The sequence below is a fragment of the Anticarsia gemmatalis genome, chromosome 17, assembly GCF_050436995.1.
Source record: "Anticarsia gemmatalis isolate Benzon Research Colony breed Stoneville strain chromosome 17, ilAntGemm2 primary, whole genome shotgun sequence".
In the NCBI taxonomy this organism is placed as follows: domain Eukaryota; kingdom Metazoa; phylum Arthropoda; class Insecta; order Lepidoptera; family Erebidae; genus Anticarsia; species Anticarsia gemmatalis.
The window spans coordinates 3,028,465-3,049,773 of NC_134761.1; the positions used below are offsets into that span (position 1 = coordinate 3,028,465).

The 21,309-nt window shown below is 32.8% G+C and overlaps 1 protein-coding gene across 7 annotated transcripts in view; it reads left to right on the forward strand.

The window, feature by feature from the left end:
* Trpm (transient receptor potential cation channel, subfamily M) overlaps nt 1-21,309 on the forward strand; it is a 274,621-nt gene that overhangs the window by 210,515 nt on the left and 42,797 nt on the right. For all 7 annotated transcript variants that reach the window (XM_076125470.1, XM_076125471.1, XM_076125474.1 and 4 more), the window contains 2 exons: nt 1,224-1,371; nt 18,992-19,181. In XM_076125470.1, coding sequence (XP_075981585.1) covers nt 1,224-1,371; nt 18,992-19,181 — 338 coding nt within the window. The remainder of the gene's footprint in view (nt 1-1,223; nt 1,372-18,991; nt 19,182-21,309) is intronic.

A 21,309-nucleotide genomic window follows, 5' to 3' on the forward strand; every position in this document is an offset into this window, starting at 1 on the left:
CTCAATCAATAAAATATGCACTAACATCTAACTACCATGCGAAATATCTTCTCAGATTTCTATCAACTTCTCCACATTCCTATACCAAACTATACGGCAAGAAAGTTAAGCACCTGATCGATACCAAACAGCCCTATTAGCTAACAACAATTTAGTTCGAAGTTATTCAACACGTGTCAACTACACAACACACGAAGTACCGCGAAGCTTCGTAATGCTTCGCGAGACTTCGTAAAGCTTCGCAACGCTTCGCCAAGCTCAAGAAGCATTATCCATTTGAATATTCCAGTTATTTCTCAAAGGGAACTGGATATTGGATGTGAGGAGTGAGTACAACTATTCGGGGAGCGTCTGAAACGTCATAATTTATAGAGAATAACCCTCCAATATCTTGTGAAGATGTTTATTGAAAACTTATTTACTGTTAACCCTTTGTTTGTTTGAGGAGAACTGTGAAATATAAGTAGGTTTGTGAATTTTTCATCTTTGAAACACTCACATACTTACTGTTCAATGTACACACTGTTGCATTTTTAAAAGCATGTCTATTTATAATAATAGTTAAATTCGTAGTGTATACTAATGTCAAAGTAATTTTACAATCACTGCATACTGTTTGTTAACCAATAGCAATAATTAAATTGACAGTTTTAGAAAAAAAAACACATTTTAAAATATGACAATGTGATTATTCGTAACTTTACTTATCTTAAACTTGTGATATTAAAAGTATCTTCTATACATTTAATAAGTAGAATAAAACAGAATATAAATGACAGACCTTCATAAAGAATTCATAGTATTATATTGTTCCTACCTACAAAAGACACCCACGGTATAGATGTAGTTTTTTGGTCAAACAAAGAATTGATTAATGGCTTCGAGAGAGGCTTTTTCCTGATCTTATTATTGAGTTTTCTTATAGCTGCCATGGGAATAGAAAAACACTATTATTTTTGTTCGTAAAAATATAACTTCTTGTCTATTGTACTTTAGTAAAATTGCTCTTCAATCTCGTATGAACGAATAAATAATGTGAATGAAAATTGTGTGTAATTCAACTACACGATATAACTAATACTCAACAAGTCTTATATTCTATGCTATTCTTAATGTCATTATGAACATAAAATAAGGTAGCATCTGTTAGGAAAAAGATACATAGGTACATCGCTAAGCTTTCATTAATTTCTGAAACTAATTTGACTTGTCCTTGTAACCAGGTATGCATCAGAGAACGGCGAGCAGACGGGACTGGAGTCGATGCGGGACTACCTCATCAGCACCATCCAGAAGACTTTCGAAGTGGGGCTGCAGCAGGCCGAGTGTCTCTACTCTGAACTGCTGCAGTGCACCAGGAAGAAGAATCTGGTGAGTACCTGGTTATTATATATCGTTGGACAATCGTCCCACACGGTCATTTGATTCCAAACTAAGCAGAGCTTGTACGATGTTAACCAAATAACTGATAAACATACTTATATACTTCTTAATACATACTTATATTGATTAATTGATTCTTAGTTATCCGCTATGAGTTAATTCTTTCGAAGAAAAAATGTGAAATATTTATTTTGATAATGAGCATAAAAATGTGTAAGGTGTGAACCGCATTAAACGTTTATCTAAGATAGTTTACATTTTGGGCAATTTGATTGGTTTAAATTGGATTACATAAATTACATAAAACATTGAATGTATCATCTAACTAATAACGGTTACGACACGTAAATTGAATAAACCAATATAAAAATGTTCGTCCGTGGTAGGCTTTTCCTTGAAAAACTATCTTAGCTAAGTTCCCAGAATATGTTAGATGAAATTCGGTCAAATAAGATCGAAAACTGACTCAAATTTCGGCAAAACATATAACATCTAGGTCACAGATATATAACAAAGTCAAACCATCCATTTCCAAAAGGGACCATTATCCGACGTCTAGACGTATTAATAAATAATGTACAACAATATCGTACCGTAATTATTCCGGTGAAACAAAGAAACATTACATTTTATAGACCTTTTTTATCATGAAACGAGATTACGTAGAGAATGCCAGACCGCAATTATTTATTAAAGAGGCAGGGACCGTAGCGGGGGATATAACGCTGTCATATCAATAACAATGTATTTCACAGCATAAATTATTTTAGTAATGCATAAATTGCTTTGAAAATCGTTCAAGCTATTGTAGCGCGATCTTATACCACTATAGGCGAGCTATCAGCGCCTCTAGCGGGCGGCATAGGAACTATTTTTGCAGTACGTTTTAAATGTCAAACTGTCGATGCTCGATAGTACCGACGCGTAGGAAAATGCCATAATGCAGTAATGTAATAAATGTAGTGCAATTCTGTAAAGACGGTAAAAACAAATATAGGTAATAAAACGGAGGACATCATAGGAAAGGCTAGTATTGTTATAAAATTCAATATCTCTCGCATAGTCATGAGGGCGGTAAAATAACAAATTCTCACTTACGCAACAATATTACTGAACATAATAAGATTACTTCCCTTCGTTTATTGCGAGATAAGGGTATTTACATAATGTACTTGGTATTTGGAGCTCAAATGCACGCCGAATAACTTTACTAACTTATTTAGCTGAATTGATAATAAAGATTTTATTAGAAAAGCTTTCTCAGATATTTTTTATGGCCGTGCAATGTTAACCCGTTCGTAATTTAGTAAATGTAGCGCTGTTTTATAATACAATCAAAAAGTGACTAGCTATAAAAAGTAACTTGTATGAAAACCTGATCAGCGCTCCTAGCGGGTTCTATAGGGACTAATTATTTGGGCTAATTATACATTTTAAATGTCAAACTCTCGATAGTCGTTAGTATCTACTATCTACTGTAGAAAATCGAAGATAACTTTCATTATTCAAAATAGTAAATTTTCTATCGAACACAATACTAAAGATAAATCATTGTAAGAAGGTAAACGCTATGCTTCGCATATTGTTTTTAAGCAAATGTAAAACGCTTTAAAAACGATTAAATATGGCACATAATTACGTTTCAAAAGCCTACAAATATTGCCATACCATTACAAAAGTCTCTCGTCAACTTTAATTCCACAACAAATCAATAGGTCGCGCAAGTAGCGGGGGTGTTATCGCGCAAAATATCGCGACACGCCGCACTGAAACTAACATATTTCACCCTGGACATGAAATATCGTGGAGCGCCAACAACGAAACTTGTGGCTAAACTACGCCGTCACTGCAGCTTTACATTCAAATTTGTTATCTATACAGCCGTTATAAATATGAAGAATTGCAAGAATTTTTCCGTATCTTTTTTTGTTTGAATGTACACTTGTGCTACATATATTGTACCGATAGTGGGTGGAATATATTTTTTTGTCTAGAATGTAGTTACGCCCTTTATCCACCTCACGAGCTGTCTTACCAGGATATAGTTCAGGGCTGGATTTAACCTCCAACCCTAGAATCAATTCCATATCTAGCTTAAATACTGCACACGATGTTGATTTAATAAAAAAATATAATAATTAAATTTAATTTCGCATGTGTTCAGCAGTGAGTTAAAGGATTATAGATGTGTATGGGTATCAAAAGTTACAAAAATATAATTTACAGTTGACATGTAGGCCGCTCAATTTATCAGCATGTAGTAAACTCAAGGCATCATTAATACAAAAACAGGGCTTATGTAACAATACAGAATCAGCATGTAGGCGTCTAAGTCCTACATTTAAAAACTAGGAAAAAATATGAAAAGAAAGAAAATAATGCCGTATTTTATTTACGTTTCCTACAAAAATAGATATAAGCTTTGAAAAGTCGGTGCTAGAACTCAAATGTCCGTTTTTCCTAGAGACGTTTCCATTACCATTTGTAAGGTTTATCATCTCGGCAAAAGGTCAGGAACTATTTACAAACTGCGTAGGTTTTTATATGAATACGCCCACATCTACATCTATCAAAAGATAATATTGATTGGACTGTTAGAAAACTAGAAGATTGTGAACATTTCTTCGATTTAAATTGACTCCAGATTTAAGAGCAAAGTAATTTTCGCTAGTTTCAGTTTCAAACCAAGTTGCGTCTTCTTTTAGTTTCGTAAAAGTTAGGAAGTTTGGGAATAAACTTAAGATTGAATTTTAAATAGACAAGTAGTTACTATTGAGTACTTGATTAAGATGATTTATTATGAATAAAACTGTACTCTTATTAAATAATGTTTTCGAAACGACAACTAAACATTAAGGTTGCTGTTGAACGTAAGACTTTAATCTCTAATATCTGATTTCTCTTAATATTTTTTTTCTTTAAATTTACATTTACCTAATTTTTGTTGATACCCTAATTATGAACCAATAATGAGAGCTATTTGAACACGCAACCTTGCGTACCTCTTCCCTGACTATATGTTAAAGTAGCTTCTTAATTTTACCAATCTACTAGAAGTAAATAGTTTCTCTACTTTATACATCTTCAAACTTTAAACATCTTATACATCAATACCTTTTGCGGAACTTTCTTCTACAAAAACCGATCAAAATATAAACACATTGAAATCAATCACCTGTTTGACAACCTTATATGTCGGAGACATGAAAATTCCGTGAACATGTCTTCAGGCTTTGAGAACGTCACTAAAAATAACGGTACGTAACAGCCGGCAACAGGTTAGATTATACCGAAGACAGTATGCTTTCGTGAAGAAATAGAATTTGATCTTTTTGATAAACTAGGTATTGCATTCGAATTTAAGACAGTGTTGAAATTTGTAGAATGATGTAAGGTTAGCTATAGTAAATTGGCAGAGTAAGAACTTGAAGAAAGAAGGAAGTCTCGGTGAAAAATTTGAAGGTAAAGAAATAATTTAATTACAGATTATGTGTTTCATTACAGTAAGATTCTACTAATATTATAAATACGAAAGTGTGGATGGACGGATAGGAAAAAACTACTGGACAGATTTTAATTTAATTTGGTACATAACATAATTTGATAGCCTAATATTTGGATTAATCCATAGAACACTTTTTATCCCGAGAAATCGTTCGCAGACGAAGTCGCGGCTAGAAGCTAGTGATTAATAAATTTATTAAAAAGAAAAAACAGTAACTTTTGTATAACTATTGCAAATTTCTAACTAAGCCATTCATGCACTAAATTTCAATAGTAGTAGGTAATACAATAGCAACTCTAAACTTTATCAACTCGAAATCTCATTAAACAATACAAAAGTTAAAACCAAAGAACACAACAAGCTCTTTGAATACTCAGATGTCCCCAGACTCAATAAAGGCATAGACAATAACAATGGCCGCAGTTAAGTGGCGGGAACTATCCCAAACAGTTCTCACTAACGAGGTCTTCTTTTGTATGAACCTCTATGGATTTGCTGCATTGGTATTGTACGGGATGTCGTTAAAAAGAGTCTGTGGTTTTCTGCTTGCTTTATTACAAAAGTTTGGTTTTTAATGAAATTGCGTCTATTTTTTTTTATTCTGCGCGTTTTGATAATACATTTGAAATGAAATTGTTTGGGTTTATGAATTAAGTATAGTTTTTAATAGGCTTTAAAATTATGGGTCATTTAATTGAATACTTAAGGTATTAAAATATTATTTTAGAAGAATAAAATGGATAGTATCATGAACAAAAGATATATTTCAACGAATGTAGCTTTTCTGCTATAGCAGTGCTTTTTTTTTAAATTTTGTTTGCAAACTGTCAATCATGTCTATAGAGTGAAAGCGTGTACATGTTTTCAGATTGGCGTACTATATTGAAGAAATAAATAAAGAACGGCCTGTGTAAAATACAACCTGCGCATATTGGTTTTATTATAACTGATAGGTATTTTCTGTCGTAAAATAAAACCATTCTTCACTTTTTCATTGGCTATGTTTGCAATATGGACAAAATTCTGTTTACCGCCCCGAGCTCAAATTTCACAATGTAAACAAATAAATAATAACTCTTAACTTATTTCTTTACATAATTACGGTCAAAACTAACATACATACTAAATACTTACATATTTTGATAAACTCAAATATAATTTAGTACAGGCACTCATAGAGTCATGCTCATCACATAAATATAGATAATAACCTTCCTAGCGGTTAATGAGGCTAGGTGACGACGTTAATAACTGCACCAAACCTTCATACATTTAAATAATTTGTATAAAATTACAATAGATTTAAAATATAAATATTTCTTAAAATATGTATGTTTTACTGTTGTGTAAATTTTCAGCGGGATGAAGAAAAATCTGATAATGAGAAAATCCGTAAAACATGTGCTCGTAAAACTTTATATTTTTATATTAACATTCCCAAATGATTTCAGAAATGTATTGGATTCGTTAAATTTGTCGCTGTCACGATTCCAATTAGATTAATTTATTTATTTGTTATTTCGACCGAATTACTTAGGTGTTTAATTAAATCTGAGCTCTAATTATTTTTGGTAGATTAACATTTGCTTGACTGCGTTATATTATTATACAAAATTGGATTTGAAATCGAGATGTTTTACACAGTCTGATTTGGGATTGATTAGAGTAATAGTAAACAAGGTAATAAAATGTTTATGTATTAAAAATCACGTCAACACAAACAACAGCAGTATGTATTTTAACCGACTTCAAATAAGAAGAAGGTTTTTCAATTCAATCGTATTTATGCTTTTAATTACATCACTCTAATTCCCTATGACAGCGGTGTATGAAATATACCCGTGTTTCCACGTTAACCAGTTAGCCCAATTTAATAATACGCGACAATCGCATTACTCTCCAACAGTAAATATACCTAGTTAAATTCAACAATCTAGACCTCGAAGTGAACTAAATTAAAATCCAGACAGAAAAATATAGCACGGTGTCATAAGAAAAATGCATTTCGCTCTTAATAAATGTAACTGAACATTTTCACGTCCCACCTTTATAAGAAAACCTTTTTCAGGGGCTGACATTTCAATCTGTAGTGACCCAGATGTCTCAGATTTTTCCACGGATTAAATGGATTATCCTTCGTGTTTTTCTTCAAATAGAATATTATTTTCAATACTGGTTTTAGTAAATTATTTTTTGGGTATTATTCCACTCGTATAAATTTATTCTGGCTGTAGATATTGGTTGATTGGAAACTTATCCTACGCGTCTTAAGAAATTTACTTCCATTTTACCTTCAAATATGTACCTAGTCTTTTCTATAAATATCTACTACATGTTGTGAATATAAAAACTGTATTAACTATTTATGCATATATTTTCCACTATGCAATTGAAATTGTTCAATAAATTAATTAATAAATGAAGTTATTACTGTATGTTTAACTGTTCCGTAATAATTATTATTCCAAATTTTCTGCAGCGTTCAACATCCGATTCAATAAATTTCGTTAATGAGTTACCTGAGTTATTTCAGTTGTTAGTTCGCGACACTTCAAAGGAAATTCTTTCACGAAGATTATAAGTTTTTGCATAAAATTCTCTTCAAAGTTTGCCCCGTGTTTTATAAAACTTGTAAAGCGTGTTTCAACATTTTAGTTCTTTATTTTTCATTTTGAAGCAAGTTCCGTAAGCGGATAGAAAGCAAAGCAGTGTATTCGGTTTCACTGTTGTGTAATTATTCATATTCAGGCAACATTATTTGAATTACATACATTTCCACTTTAATAATTTCACACAACTAAAACACATTGCCATAATTACAAACGTCTACTAGAATTTCTCATTACACCAGTTACGAGCGCCAACAAACGGCAGAAATTGCATTTCTGTAACGTAATATTACCGTTGAAATTAAACTAAGACTTTTTCCTACTAAAATTAAAATTTTTCATTCTCGCAAAAGCATTCGAGAATGTTAATCATCATCTACGTAACGAAGATTCCAGTTTTTAAAGATAATTTGCTACTGGAGATAGTGGGATATAATGAAACGGTTCTATTGATGGGCGTAGCTCGTTAGCGCGTTTAATGGACGACCCGAGGCGTCACTAGACGCGGGGGGTTTCACAAGGAGATATTCTTGGCCCTGCATTTTTTTCATTGCCTTTGTTCACGCCCGGCGTGTTCAAAATGTTTGACTTGAGTTTCTTTGTAAAGCTGTTCTTTATGTTAAAGGGCAAATAGAATTTTATTGGAAAATAGCAATTTGAAAGGCACATTTACATAATCAAAAACGATCTTTGTTTTGTACTGCAAATAACATTTATTAGCTCTAAACGGTACCATTTGACTCTAGCATAATTTACAACAGAAGCGTAACACAAATTATAGTGTGCATTAAAACGGTTCATAAATGCATTGAGTGCTGTTTTACTGTCCACTCGCCCCCGACATGCAGTTAACTATCAATGTAGGCTATTACTACCAATGCTTACTCATTTATGTCGTTTATGGTAATAACTATTTTTATTCGATGTTTTTATTTGTACTCAATATACTGGCAATAGATAGCAATGCAATTTCTTTTTAATGTGCATGATGATGTAAAGATAGAAATTCGTGTTATTTTGTTGGATTTAATAGATTTATCGGAGAAAAAATAATATGCTTTTATGAATACAAATAACAACACTTACAGATTTCCAATCAGTCAAGAAGAAGTCGAGAATCGACCTCAATAACGTGTCAAATAGTGACAGCCTCTCTTAGGAAACCTTCAAATATTTTTTCTACTTATTTCGCTTCTAATTTTAGAACTACGTAATTAAACTATGACAAAATTATATAAACAATCAGATAAAATCGTTACGCATTACACATTATTTACTTCTGTTATCATTATATGTTATCAAACGAGGAAACCGCATTTTTCTTTTCTATAAAAATATACTCGGTTATGTTTTATGAACCAGGTTCTACTCGTTTATCATTATTCATTATATTAGACAAAGTAAAGAAGCATTTACGTTGAAAACGAAGTATTTTATTTGTACCTTTCAACATGCTTTACGTTTTCAACTCGGCTTACACATATTTAAAACTCTTTCGGGATTAACACTTCGCGTGTGAATTAAGTATAAATATTTCCTGAAATAATTTGTGATTATTAATATAATTGTCAAAGATATACAGGAACTAACAAACCTACGAATAGATAGCTAATTGAAATGTCTCAACCCATTTATGACTTAGTTTTAGCTTAAATACACGTTTAACAAACACCGCAAAGTTACCTAACATTGCATCTCGCTCGAAGCGTTTAAGAGCCTGCAGATAACACCAATCTGTTTCAAATAAATGCTCAGATATAAACACACCTTAGTTTACCTACTGTTTAACTACAGCGAAGGTAAAACTAAGTTTACACCGTGTTCCGGACACGTTCCTCCAATAAATAATAATATACCCGCTTTACTTAGTTAGCACTTTTATTTATGGTGTAATATTCTTTGAGATACAAAGGAATGAATATAGGAAATTGTTCAGTGCAGTTGATGTGAGATTCTATGTGAATACCCAAGGAAAAGAGGTATGGGTAATGAATTGTGAATTGTGTGTTTAGTGCTGTGTATATTAAAATTAGCCGAATGTTGTGTGGTGTATGAATGTGATATTTTATACGATGAATTTCAAATTCTGTATAGTGCAGCTTATGTTAAATATGCGCCTAATATTGTGACATTGAAGTTTCGTGTGATAGTGAAGTTTTATTTCGTCCATTTTTAAAGATACTTACTTACGTTGGTATCGGGCCATGATCCTGATTTACTAGTGTTTTCTTTATCAAGATCATTGTGTATTATATGCGAATGAGGCGAGGGAAGTTTGTAGAGGATCGTTCCAAGTGGTGTCTCTTTGGTCTCTGCCTACCCATATGGAAAAATGCGTGATTTTACGTACATATGTAGAATATTATTATCAGATAGTTAACAGACCTTTATAAGTTAGAAATTATGTTAGCAACCGGATATTTCCAGTGTTTTAAAAAATAAAGAAAATATTTCTTGTGAATTCTATGAAGCTTGAAATACTGAACTTGACTTTCAAAGAAGATGCAGGAAACCATTCAAGAGTCTAGTGCTAGGTCTTCATCCCCGGTAAGTCTTGAATACTGGACTTTGAACTAACTACTTGAGTTTTTGTAAAATATCGTGGGATGATGCTGAGAATATCGTAGTTAGTTGTTGGGAAAGTAGATATGAAGAAAGTTTAATGGTTTCCTACTGTACTGTCTATCTAGTTTTGCTATTAAACTTCAATAATTCACTATAAAATCTTGTATTTTGTAATTTGTTCGATAATAAATGTGTATAAAGCAGACTGCAGTCTTCTCAGCAACTTAGCAATAGTAGTATTTTTTCTTATTATTACTACTTAATGTAAAATTACTCGCATTCTCTTTTTCTTCATCATGTGCAACTTTTGTAATTGTAAAGTCATATTTAGGAGATTCGTTGTAATTTTTGACACATTTAGTTTCTAAATACATTAAAAAAAAAACAGCTTCAGACGGCTTTCTTTCAATTGCTACGCAAAACAAAATATAGCCTTGTCATCCTCAGGCAGTCGTTTCTTTACTAGAATTTAATTTAATTCCAATTGAAAACAGTCTAACAAATTCAATTAACAAAACATAATCTACGAATCAAGATCTTAATTCCATACAAATCTCCGTTCACGGTTTCTTAGAACACGTCAAAAGGTTTACGCTGGCTCCACACGTTGGCCCCAACGCTGGTACCAACGTTGGTAAACTCGGTGAGGCGTACGTGACACGTTGGCTAATAAACTATAGTTCTGTCCCGTCAGATCGCGAGCGTTTAGTCCAGTCATTATAGTAAGTTCACCTCGGAATTCGAGATACCCAGCTGTAAATCTGTAAATACTTGTATATTGACACCCTAAAAGTTGTCTCAAAACCTACATATGGTAGGGTGTACGCGTGTAGGTTTTGAGACAACTTTTAGGATGTCAATATACAAGTATTTACAGATTTACAGCTGGGTATCTCGAATTCCGAGATTCGTACCTAATTTAAGCTTAAATGACTGGACTAGTTGGCGCAGATTCCTTTGATGAAACCGACACGAGACGACCTACTCCCAGCGCTCGCCCCAACGTTGGGACCAGAGGGGCTATCACCTATCTCAGTTGTCAAACATTTGAAAGCCGCTATGCAGAACATGGTCTTCTCCCTTAGACTATAGTGAAGAACACGTTATGTCAAAGCAGCAATGTACTGAACAGTGACCATCAATTTGACGTCCATTAGCTGTCAACTGAGATACGTGATAAGCCCGCAGTAGCGTTTTATAGATCCACACGTTGGACGAATAGCGTTGGGGCCTATATTGGAGCCAACGTGTGGAGCCGTTGTTACATTAGTCCCGCGAGGCGTTGTTTGTAAAATTAAATTGTGCCTAGAATAAAGCCTTGACGAGATTCAACGTAATCTCTGCTGATCCTGTTATGTGTTCAGGATTTATAACATCATGCTGACGTAATAGAGTATTAAAATTTAATGTTTTTGTTTTCGTATTTGTATTACAATTGCGTTTAGATTTATACGATTTACATGGCTTACAATGTTTATAATTTTGAAAATACATTTTTGTATGAAATTGCATAGATTAATGATTAGTTGTTATGAAAGTGCTGCGACAGCGAGTAGTATTGGTAAACTTCTCAATAATACAGACCTATAAAATTAATGTTACAATCTGTTATTCCCTTGCAATTAATGTAAGAGCACGTTTAACTAAATTTATAAAATTTAGAAACTGCTTTTTCAAAATGATCCTACACTAGTTCCCAAACTTTCAATTACCAGTCAACATTGAGTACTTACATAAATAGTTGTCCCAATTTAAACGTCATTATCATGTCAATAGCAGCAGATAGTTCGGAACTTGCGGACAAATTGCCGATCACAACAGGATCGAAGGGAGCACAGGTCGAGTTCTAAAGCGGTCTGGAATTAAAAACCGTCCTTAACAGGCTTATTATTATAATAATAATTTTGATATCTATACTAATATTATAAAGCTGAAGAGTTTGTTTGCTTGTTTGTTTGAACGCGCTTATCTCAGAAACTACTGCTCCGATTTGAAAGATTATTTCAGTGTTAGATAGCCCATTTATCGAGGAAGGTTATAGGCTATATCTCATCACCCTACGACCAATAGGAGCAGAGTACCAATAAAAATGTTACAAAAACGGGGAAAATTTTGACCCATACTCTCTTATTAATATGTGTATAATAATTTTTGAGTATTTTGTAAATAGTTATCTATTATTATTTATGCTGAATGTTTACATAAGTTGGTAAGATTTTTTTAATAGAGATTTTTTAAGCATAGTATAGTTGGCTATCAATTTTGAAATAAAATAATTTAAGTGTAACTTGAATAAACAAGAACAGTTTTTCCTTACGAACTTAAACTGCTACTCTTTCATGTTTAGGATATATATTTTAATATCGAAATTGTAAGTACTTTATTAGTCGTGTACTCAAAACATTACGATACTGGTATATAATATTTTCCATTATACATGTATGTAGAATTCGTCTTTTCAGGAATAAAATACGTAAAACATTTCAGTCAAGGGTATTGTTATTGTAATTCATCCCTGAAGAATAACTTGAATGAAAAAAGAAATGTACAATAAAATACAGACAATAATGTAGGCGTTCTTTACACACTCACCGTGTAGTGTATATGTTACTGTAAAAGCCCGAACGGTGGTAAATCCTAAGATTTTCCGGTATAACCTAAGATTTACCAACTCGCAATGGTAAAAGTCCGAACAATTATTTTATTTCGAACTTTTACCTATATTCATTTGATGATGTCGAGATGTCGCCGGAGCCCCGCTTCGCGGGGCTCCTCCTTCTGGGTGGTTAAAAAAAAATAACCACGAAGGCTAAGGTGGGAGCTTCGCTTCGCTCGCTCCCACCTTAGCCTTCTAACCTAACCTACCCATGTCGCTCTGCCCAAAACTCCTTCTTTATAACCATGTCACAGTGTATAATTATACCGTGAAATAGTTATAAACATAGTTATGAAGGAGGAATTTTTTATATATCGTAACATAGTTTTTAAACTCTGGCTTGTTCGGACTTTTACCGTTGAGAGTTGGTAAATCTTAGGTTTTACCGGAAAATCTTAGGATTTACCACAGTTCGGGCTTTTACAGTAACATATATATGTGTTACAAAAAGGTTGTCACTCAACGTCTTGTTTCGTGAACTGTTGAAAGCTTAGGTTGAAAAAACATGTTATTTTTTGGTTTGTTGAATAAATATCAAGTGTAAATCATTTTTTTTTCAAAAACATAAAGCTAGGATCTATAACCGTAATTTGTAAAATTGTGTTCAACGTTATAATAATACGTAATTTTAGTTTCAGCTTTATCTCAATAACTAGTTCTTTTTTTTGTTTTGATTGTACAATTAGGTATTATTCCTTTAATAAATATATTTATTTATTGTTTTTTTTTTTTTTTTTTATTTATATAAAAGTTATTATAAGCCGTCATAGACTTGGCTTAAGGCCTCGTCAATAAATATGATTAAAAAATCAACTAACCATTGTGAAATAAAATGTATAACTGAAGAATCAGAGAATTAAAATCAAATCTTTTCGAAAATACATTACACCATGAATCGATACATCAACTCCCGTGAATCGTGATAAGTCAATAATCGATTTTTAATGACGCTCTAACCTTTGCTATAATCGATGCAGCTAGCAAAATATTTCTGCATTTTTTTCGCGAAAAAGAAAATGTTTCCCAAAAACATAAAATTGAAATCATACCAATTGTTATAAATTCGTTTCGAAAAAAACTTTGTTTTAACTTTAGACTTGATTAAAGTGATTTAGTAGACGAAGTAATTTCTCTTAGAAAGTTTGTTGGGAGGACTGTGTATTTAATTAACTTAGCATTTTTGAGGAAACATTTTGATTGAAATTTAATACAAAACAGATTTTCGCCGCCGCTTTCCTCGTTTACATTGTTTGTCGAGTTTAACTGCTTATCGTGTAAAATGGAGCAGGTTTGATAAGAATAATTAATTCTAATTATCAAAAAGTTATGTGTTTCTCACGTTTTTCATATTTTATTTTTAACGTAGTACTTTATCTAACAGTAGCGTGGTTCTCTACAGTCGGTGCTTTTGAGTACTTATAGAGAATTCGAAATTTAAAATGTACTACAAAAAGAATTCCTCCGGCCCCCGCTAGAGGCGCTGATCAAATTTTCATACATTTTTTTTTCACTTTTTCAATGTTAATTTCATATTCAGAAAGAACAATTTTGTAAAACTGACGACCTCCATATTTGTTTGATATAAACAAACATAAGCATCAAATAAGATCGTTTGCAAAATACCCTCGAATGCTAACGGCTTTATTTCGTAGATGTGGGTAACACTCGATTGAGTCTCTTTGAACTGTACCCACGATTCGGAGAAACAATTAACTGCTTGGCAACACAAGGCTGAATGGCTTTATACGTGTACCTTTGCGTGTAGTGAAGTGAAAAAATATTGTGGCTGTGAAAAGAAAATAATGTAGACAAAACATCATTATATTTTGCAGAAATTACAGCATACACTATTTCAATGATATTGCCGCCCTCAATTAATGTCACTTGGGCTCCAATTAAATAGAAAACTACGATCTGACGCAGAGATAAATGTTGCCATTTCACTGCATTTACGTTTACAAACAAACGTTTTTTTTTTCTCTAGCAACACAAACAAGAATCACAAAAAAGGTCTAAACACACAAACCCTTTTCAGCATTTGTGTTCGTTGTAAACTCAGCTTAAACAACTAATAAAATATTGACGTCAGTGTACTCCTATGTTTCGTTTTAACAATGTACTCACATTATTTTGATAACCGCTATATCATATTTTCGGAACACTTTTTGTTGTTTTATGTTCTGTATTATGTTTATTTTTGTGTTTTACGATTATGTGTGCGTCAAGGTTGGGAAATGTAGTAATAAATTGTGGTTTTCTTTGGTCATAAGTGTTGCATAATATTTTCAGACCCATTATATTATTGGGTAGTATAACACTTACCGGAATCTTGTTAAAATTGTACTGAAGATCTTCTGAAAGCAATTACTATGTTTTCTTAAAAACTATCGTCATTCTTCCTATTAAGCCTATATCGACGTGTAATGTATAATAAAAAAAACGAATGTCCATGGAAACTTTGCGACGTTTCTTAAAGATATCGAGGAAGATTCAGTGATCCGTTTATATCAAAAATATTACTTATTTTAAAATTATTTGAATCCACCACTTGTAACAACTTTCAGTCTAGTTCTTTACGTCACTATATAAAGTTTTAAAGCTTAACTTCACTACCAGTATAGTCCAACAAATTGGTAGAGAGCCTCGTATGCAAGGTCTGGCTGTCGGGGACATACAAAACTTCAGAATTTGTGAGTGTGATTTGTGCAGCTGACGTCGGCCTGTTAGATGCAGTACAAACTACATAAATAGGACTGTTCACATACTATTTGGGTTTTTTCTTACATACCTAATACCATAACATATTATAATTTTTATCAATAAAAGTCCAGAGTTAAAGTAACGTGCCCAATAAATGGCAATAGACTCAACTCCCATTACACGGAACTTACACTGTTAGTAGCGAAAAGTGGGTGTATTCTGTACACCTCTGCCTACATATTTTGGTACTAGCTGACCCGCGCAACTTCGCTTGCGTCATATAAGAGAGAATGGGTCATAATTTTCCCCGTTTTTGTAACATTTTTTACTGGTACTCTACTCCTATTGGTCGTAGCGTGATGATATATAGCCTATAGCCTTCCTCGATAAATGGGCTATCTAACACTGAAATAATTTTTCAAATCGTACCAGTAGTTCCTGAGATTAGCGCGTTCAAACAAACAAACAAACAAACTCTTCAGCTTTATAATAATATTAATTAATTAATATATTAATATTAATATAGATAACAGACGTGATATTTATACATATATTATTATGTATGTATCAATAGTAAACGGCAAGGCTCTCTACTAAATTGTAGGACTATAGTATCATTTTAAACCACATGACCTAGTTACATAGTACGTTTTTGTAGCATCGTGCATGCCAATCACGTGCGCTGCAATCTGACTAACCATCGAGACGAGAGACGTATACCGACTTTTACTGAAAACTAAATTACTATCTATCTAGATTCCCCTCGTGCTACATTGATTACCGAGGAAATTAAATTCTTAGCTTAGACGTATGTTGAAAATAGATTTTTAAAGTATATTCATTTGTGTGGTTATTCATTTTTGTATCGTTAAAAGTGTTTTTGTCATACCAAAGGCTACGCTTTAAAAATACTTAGGTATATTAAATTTATATGTCAAAAATTATGGAATAGAAGTTTATTATATTAATTGAGTTATCCTGTTATTTGTTAACCATTATTCTTATTTGTTTTTAATTAATCGATTACAAACAAAAGTTCACCAATTTTTGTAGCTGTCAGCCTTGTTTCCTTTGCCTACGAAATTTGTTAAAAACTAATTTTCCGATTCGCGCGTCAATTTTCACCAATCATATTACTTTGTCGTTGAAATAGGTTCGTTGTGAACAATTTTAGTAGTAGATAGATTTTATTCAGCCATTTCAATTCCAATCTCCAGTTAGATTATAGTGGTTTAGTTGCGACACAGATTCAATCTGTGCGAATAGTAAATTAAATTTTTAGGTGAATAGAATTTGTTAGGACGTATACCGACCAAAACTTTGTTAGAAAAAAAAAAGAAAATGTCAACCAGTTTTCCCGCGGTTTTTGAAGCTACAAACTTTTGAAATTTCAAATAATTTATACTTATATGTTAGTATCAATATTTAATGACAGCACTCTAAATAATTGCAGTATAATTATCCAAATAGAATTTCAATATACGTTTTAACTTTATAGTGGTAAGTTTTCAAATATAAAAATGTCCGGCATGTTTTTATTCAACACAAAAGTTAGTAAATTCGGTTTAAAGTTATTTTTGTTTCCCATACTGTCTGTGTGTTGCTATTAGTTCCTGCCTGAGTTTTAGTTAACAACCCGTTTATTTGTTAGTCCGTGTAGTTTGTGCAACTGTGCAATAATATGACTGCAATTCATTGCTGGCATTTGTTTGAACGTTCGCTGTTTCGTTGTGATGTAGTTTGCTATTGTTTTGTTAGTTATAGAAGCTCTAAAAACAATTAAATGGGTCAATTAATGTTGATCCAATTAATTATTTGAATAATGGAGCTCATTACTGTTATCATTGAATATGATTAAGTTACGTAGAACATGGCTTTTTTTTGGTCCTCAGTAATTTCTGAAAATATTACACCGTTTTTTTATAAATAAACGAGTTTCTCGATACATCACTTTAAATAATGACAGAATACCTTTGACCCGTGACAACAACAAACAATTTGCTAATGAATAAAAACGAATATTCTTCAACAAAAAAATAACATAGCAAACAAGAAAGAAGTTCTTTATCATAATAAATTATTTACGAAGGGGTAAGTTGGCTTGTATCTCGTGATACGTCAGCTCCTTCTCTGTAATTTGTGCCATCAATTTCGCCATGTTCACATCAATAGGAGCATCAGACTAATGTAATTGTATAGAGCCTAATTTGTAGGCAATTGTGGTTAGTTTATTCACATGCGTAGGTATAATAAACAAAGTATAAGAATAAGGTCTAATTTTTTTGTAGTCGTTATGTAGGTATTATATCTGCTTCCTGACTTTTAATGTATTAATGTATTTGCTTGTCCTGTACTACAATAAAACATTAAGTTTTTCGAAATTAATATGCATTTTCTTTCTAGTACCTTCATTAATTGGATACCGATATTTAGAGGATTCCTTTGCCATTTAGTTTGGGTATGGTAATTATGACTGTAATTGCATATTATTATACTGTAAATATGTATAAAATATACCTGCCAAAGCTAAGCTAATCAATTTGTTTAATATGGTTTTAATCTATTTGCTGACATAATAAGCAATGCATAGTAATTTAATTCCGGGAAGTAATCCAAGAACGTCAAAATATTGACTCTCAATCGAAAAGTCACAAACTAAGATCCTCCGTCAATGTTTGTGTTTGAAACTATCCTATCGAAGGATACCATCAGTCGCTCCTTTAATGAAAACATCCCATAAACTTACACAACATAAATAATATTACCATCACGAAGGTCCCTAATTCCTTTAGAGTTCGGTAGAGGTTCATTAATTTGGTTTCAACTAAGTCTTAGGTAAATTGAAGAATAATAACTGAAAGTTTTCGTCAGTTTGACATCTTTAGTTTAGTTTTGATCTAGTTTTCAGTACCTCGATTCTCTACTACTATCGACTACCGACAACCGGCTAGCTATCGAAATTTTGACATTTAGAATGTACTTACTGCCAAAATGTTTCCTACGACACCCGCCAGAGGCGCTGATCAGATTTTCATACAAAATTTCTCGATGACAGTTCGGTTGTCGGTAGTCGATAGTAGTAGAGAATCGAGGCACAGTACCTGGATTCTCTACCACTATCGACTACCGACAACCGGCTAGCTATCGAATTTTGACATTTAGAATGTACTGCCAAAATGTTTCCTACGACACCCGTCAGAGGCGCTGATCAGATTTTCATACAAAATTTCTCGATGACAGTTCGGTTGTCGGTAGTCGATAGTAGTAGAGAATCGAGGCACTGGTACCTAACTTTTCAATGTCTTTCATCGGTAGTGATTAAAATTGCGCGGCACTGTAAATTGTGAATTTGTCCTAGAGCTATTACAATGTTATAACTACGTAAGGAAACGACAGCGAAAACAGTTTTATTTGCTTGATTTCTCTATAATAGTACTGATTAACAAAGCCTAAGGTGTTTTTCTTTTAGAAATCATTTAAATAAAGGTGAATAACTAATCATCTGACCAAAACACCTTGACACCCTATTGAAATAACGCTGTCGCATTTTTAACTTCTATTTTTCTTTAACAGATCACAGTCTTCAGAATCCAAGAGCGAGCAGAAGGTGGCGAAGTCCAGGAGTTGGATCAGGTCATCTTGACGGCACTGTTCAGAGCCCAGCACTTGTCTCCTAGCGAACAGCTCTCGCTGGCACTCACATGGAACCGAGTGGACATCGCCAGGTCCGAGATCTTCGTGTATGGACAGGAATGGCCACCAGGTAAGGAATACACTATACAGTTTTTATTACACCATTTTATTTTGAGACGTAGTTAACTATTTGATGATTAAGTTACTTAAAGAACGTATCAATTATCAATTACAATGCTATCAAGATTGAGCCTAGTGGTTCGGAACCACCAGGCTTAATCTTGATGATTCAATGGTTTCCGTAGCTATGATATGATTTAATACAAATTGACTTTATAATGACATCAAAACTATCTGTATAGATCTTGAATGAATAAATCTAGTGTAATTACTTAGAAACTTTAAGGTTCTGATTACGATCGTTGATCATAATCAGTACTGTTATATAAAGCCTTTCCGAAGAAACCACATGAGTAAATAAGTTGTTACGTGGAAAGAGTGATATGAAAACATAACGACCTCTTTACTAACTGTAGCAAATAGTTGTATCATTAAACATAAGAAACGAACACGAAATTGTTTTTCTTAGAAAACAGTTATCCTAGAAAAATACCAACATTTTGTCTTTTTTCTTATAATACGATATATTGTAGGACATCAAAAGCACATCAGAATGTTCCACCTCAAATAACGTTAGGTGCTAATTAATTATCCTTTACAATTTCGTTCTTTGATCTCTTGCCTATTGACATATGGAAAGGTCATGAAAGGGTCCTAATGTGGTACTTAATTAAGTTCTTTGGTTCAACGGATACTGACAAAAAGTTTTAATGAAAAAAATGTGAAGTTAGGCGTAATGATACGAGTTAATAGGCTCTAAATACTGAAATATATAGGTATTTTTTACAAGCTTTTATACAAGTTGCAGTATACATATGTTAGTAAGTTTTTCGAGGCAGGTCTTGCAAACAAAATAGTTATTATTACTATCATGAAATTATGAAAAAATACCAAGTAAATAACCCTAAAAAGAGATACACAGATCATATCGGTGATTTTCTTTAAAAAGGTTATTTGTGTAGCATAACCGGCAGGCATGTATGACAAGTTTATAAATGTGGGTAAAGTAAAAAAAGTTTGTAGGAACCGTGACACGTAGCTCTATATAGTCTTTGCCAATCCCCTTGGGAAAACTACGAGATTTTATCTATAGCGTAAGTGTATAAATTAGTGTCCTATTATATTAACATTATTTTCTAATCATACATTACACGTACATTATTGTACATGTCTGACTGCTGTGGCTGTATTAAAAATTTAATCGCTTTAACAGACCAGGAGATTATCTTTTCTGTAAGTTCCTAAAAAAAAATTGTGTGACTATATTCAAAAGTTAAATGTTTTAATAAAAAAAGTTTTTTTTTGAGAGTACTCAAAAAAGTAATACTACATTTGATATTTCGATTAAGTCACAAATCTAAAGTAAATAAAATCAACACACCGTGTCCAAATAACTTGATGAAAACTCGTGTGAACTTCCAACTTCAATTTTAATTCCAATAAAACGTTGCTTTCAGCAGAGTTAGGCGCCTTCCCTCAATAAACGTAACTTAAACATGACTCGAAGTTCAAAGTGTGAAGTCACGGGCGAAAAGGTTTTCTCCATTAATTGATCTTTGGTACAGCTACTGGCAGCGTTACAAAATAAATTGCATTTGGTCCCGACGCTGTGAAAACGAAATAAATTCATAGACCTTTGTTATGATTGGTACTCGGTTAGCTGAGGGTTTGGGGCTACTTTGTTATGTAGCACTTTCTAATTTTATGTAAAAATAACTAAACTACTAAAACTACTACTCAAGGCCTAACACCTTGTTCGGGAAGAGATCTTTTCCAGCAGTTGGATAGAAATGAGTGAAAAAAAACTTAGCTTTTCTCACATGTACGCTACAACAAGGATAAAACCTTAGTTATTGTTTATCAATTTTCTGCAAAAGTATATATTATGTACTGGGTGTTACAATTACAATTTATACCCATGAACCACAGCTGGGCAAGGGTTTCCTCCCAGAATGAGGGACTACAAATGCGAATAACAAAATAAGCTCCAATAACAAACGATTTTCCCAAACAGATTTCCGAACAACAAATCCTTATAAGTTATAAGCGTAAAATGAGTTGTGACGTGAAATTTCTATGGGACGGGATCAAATAGTATTCTATAATACAAATGTGGTTCGTCTGGTAATTCTGAACGT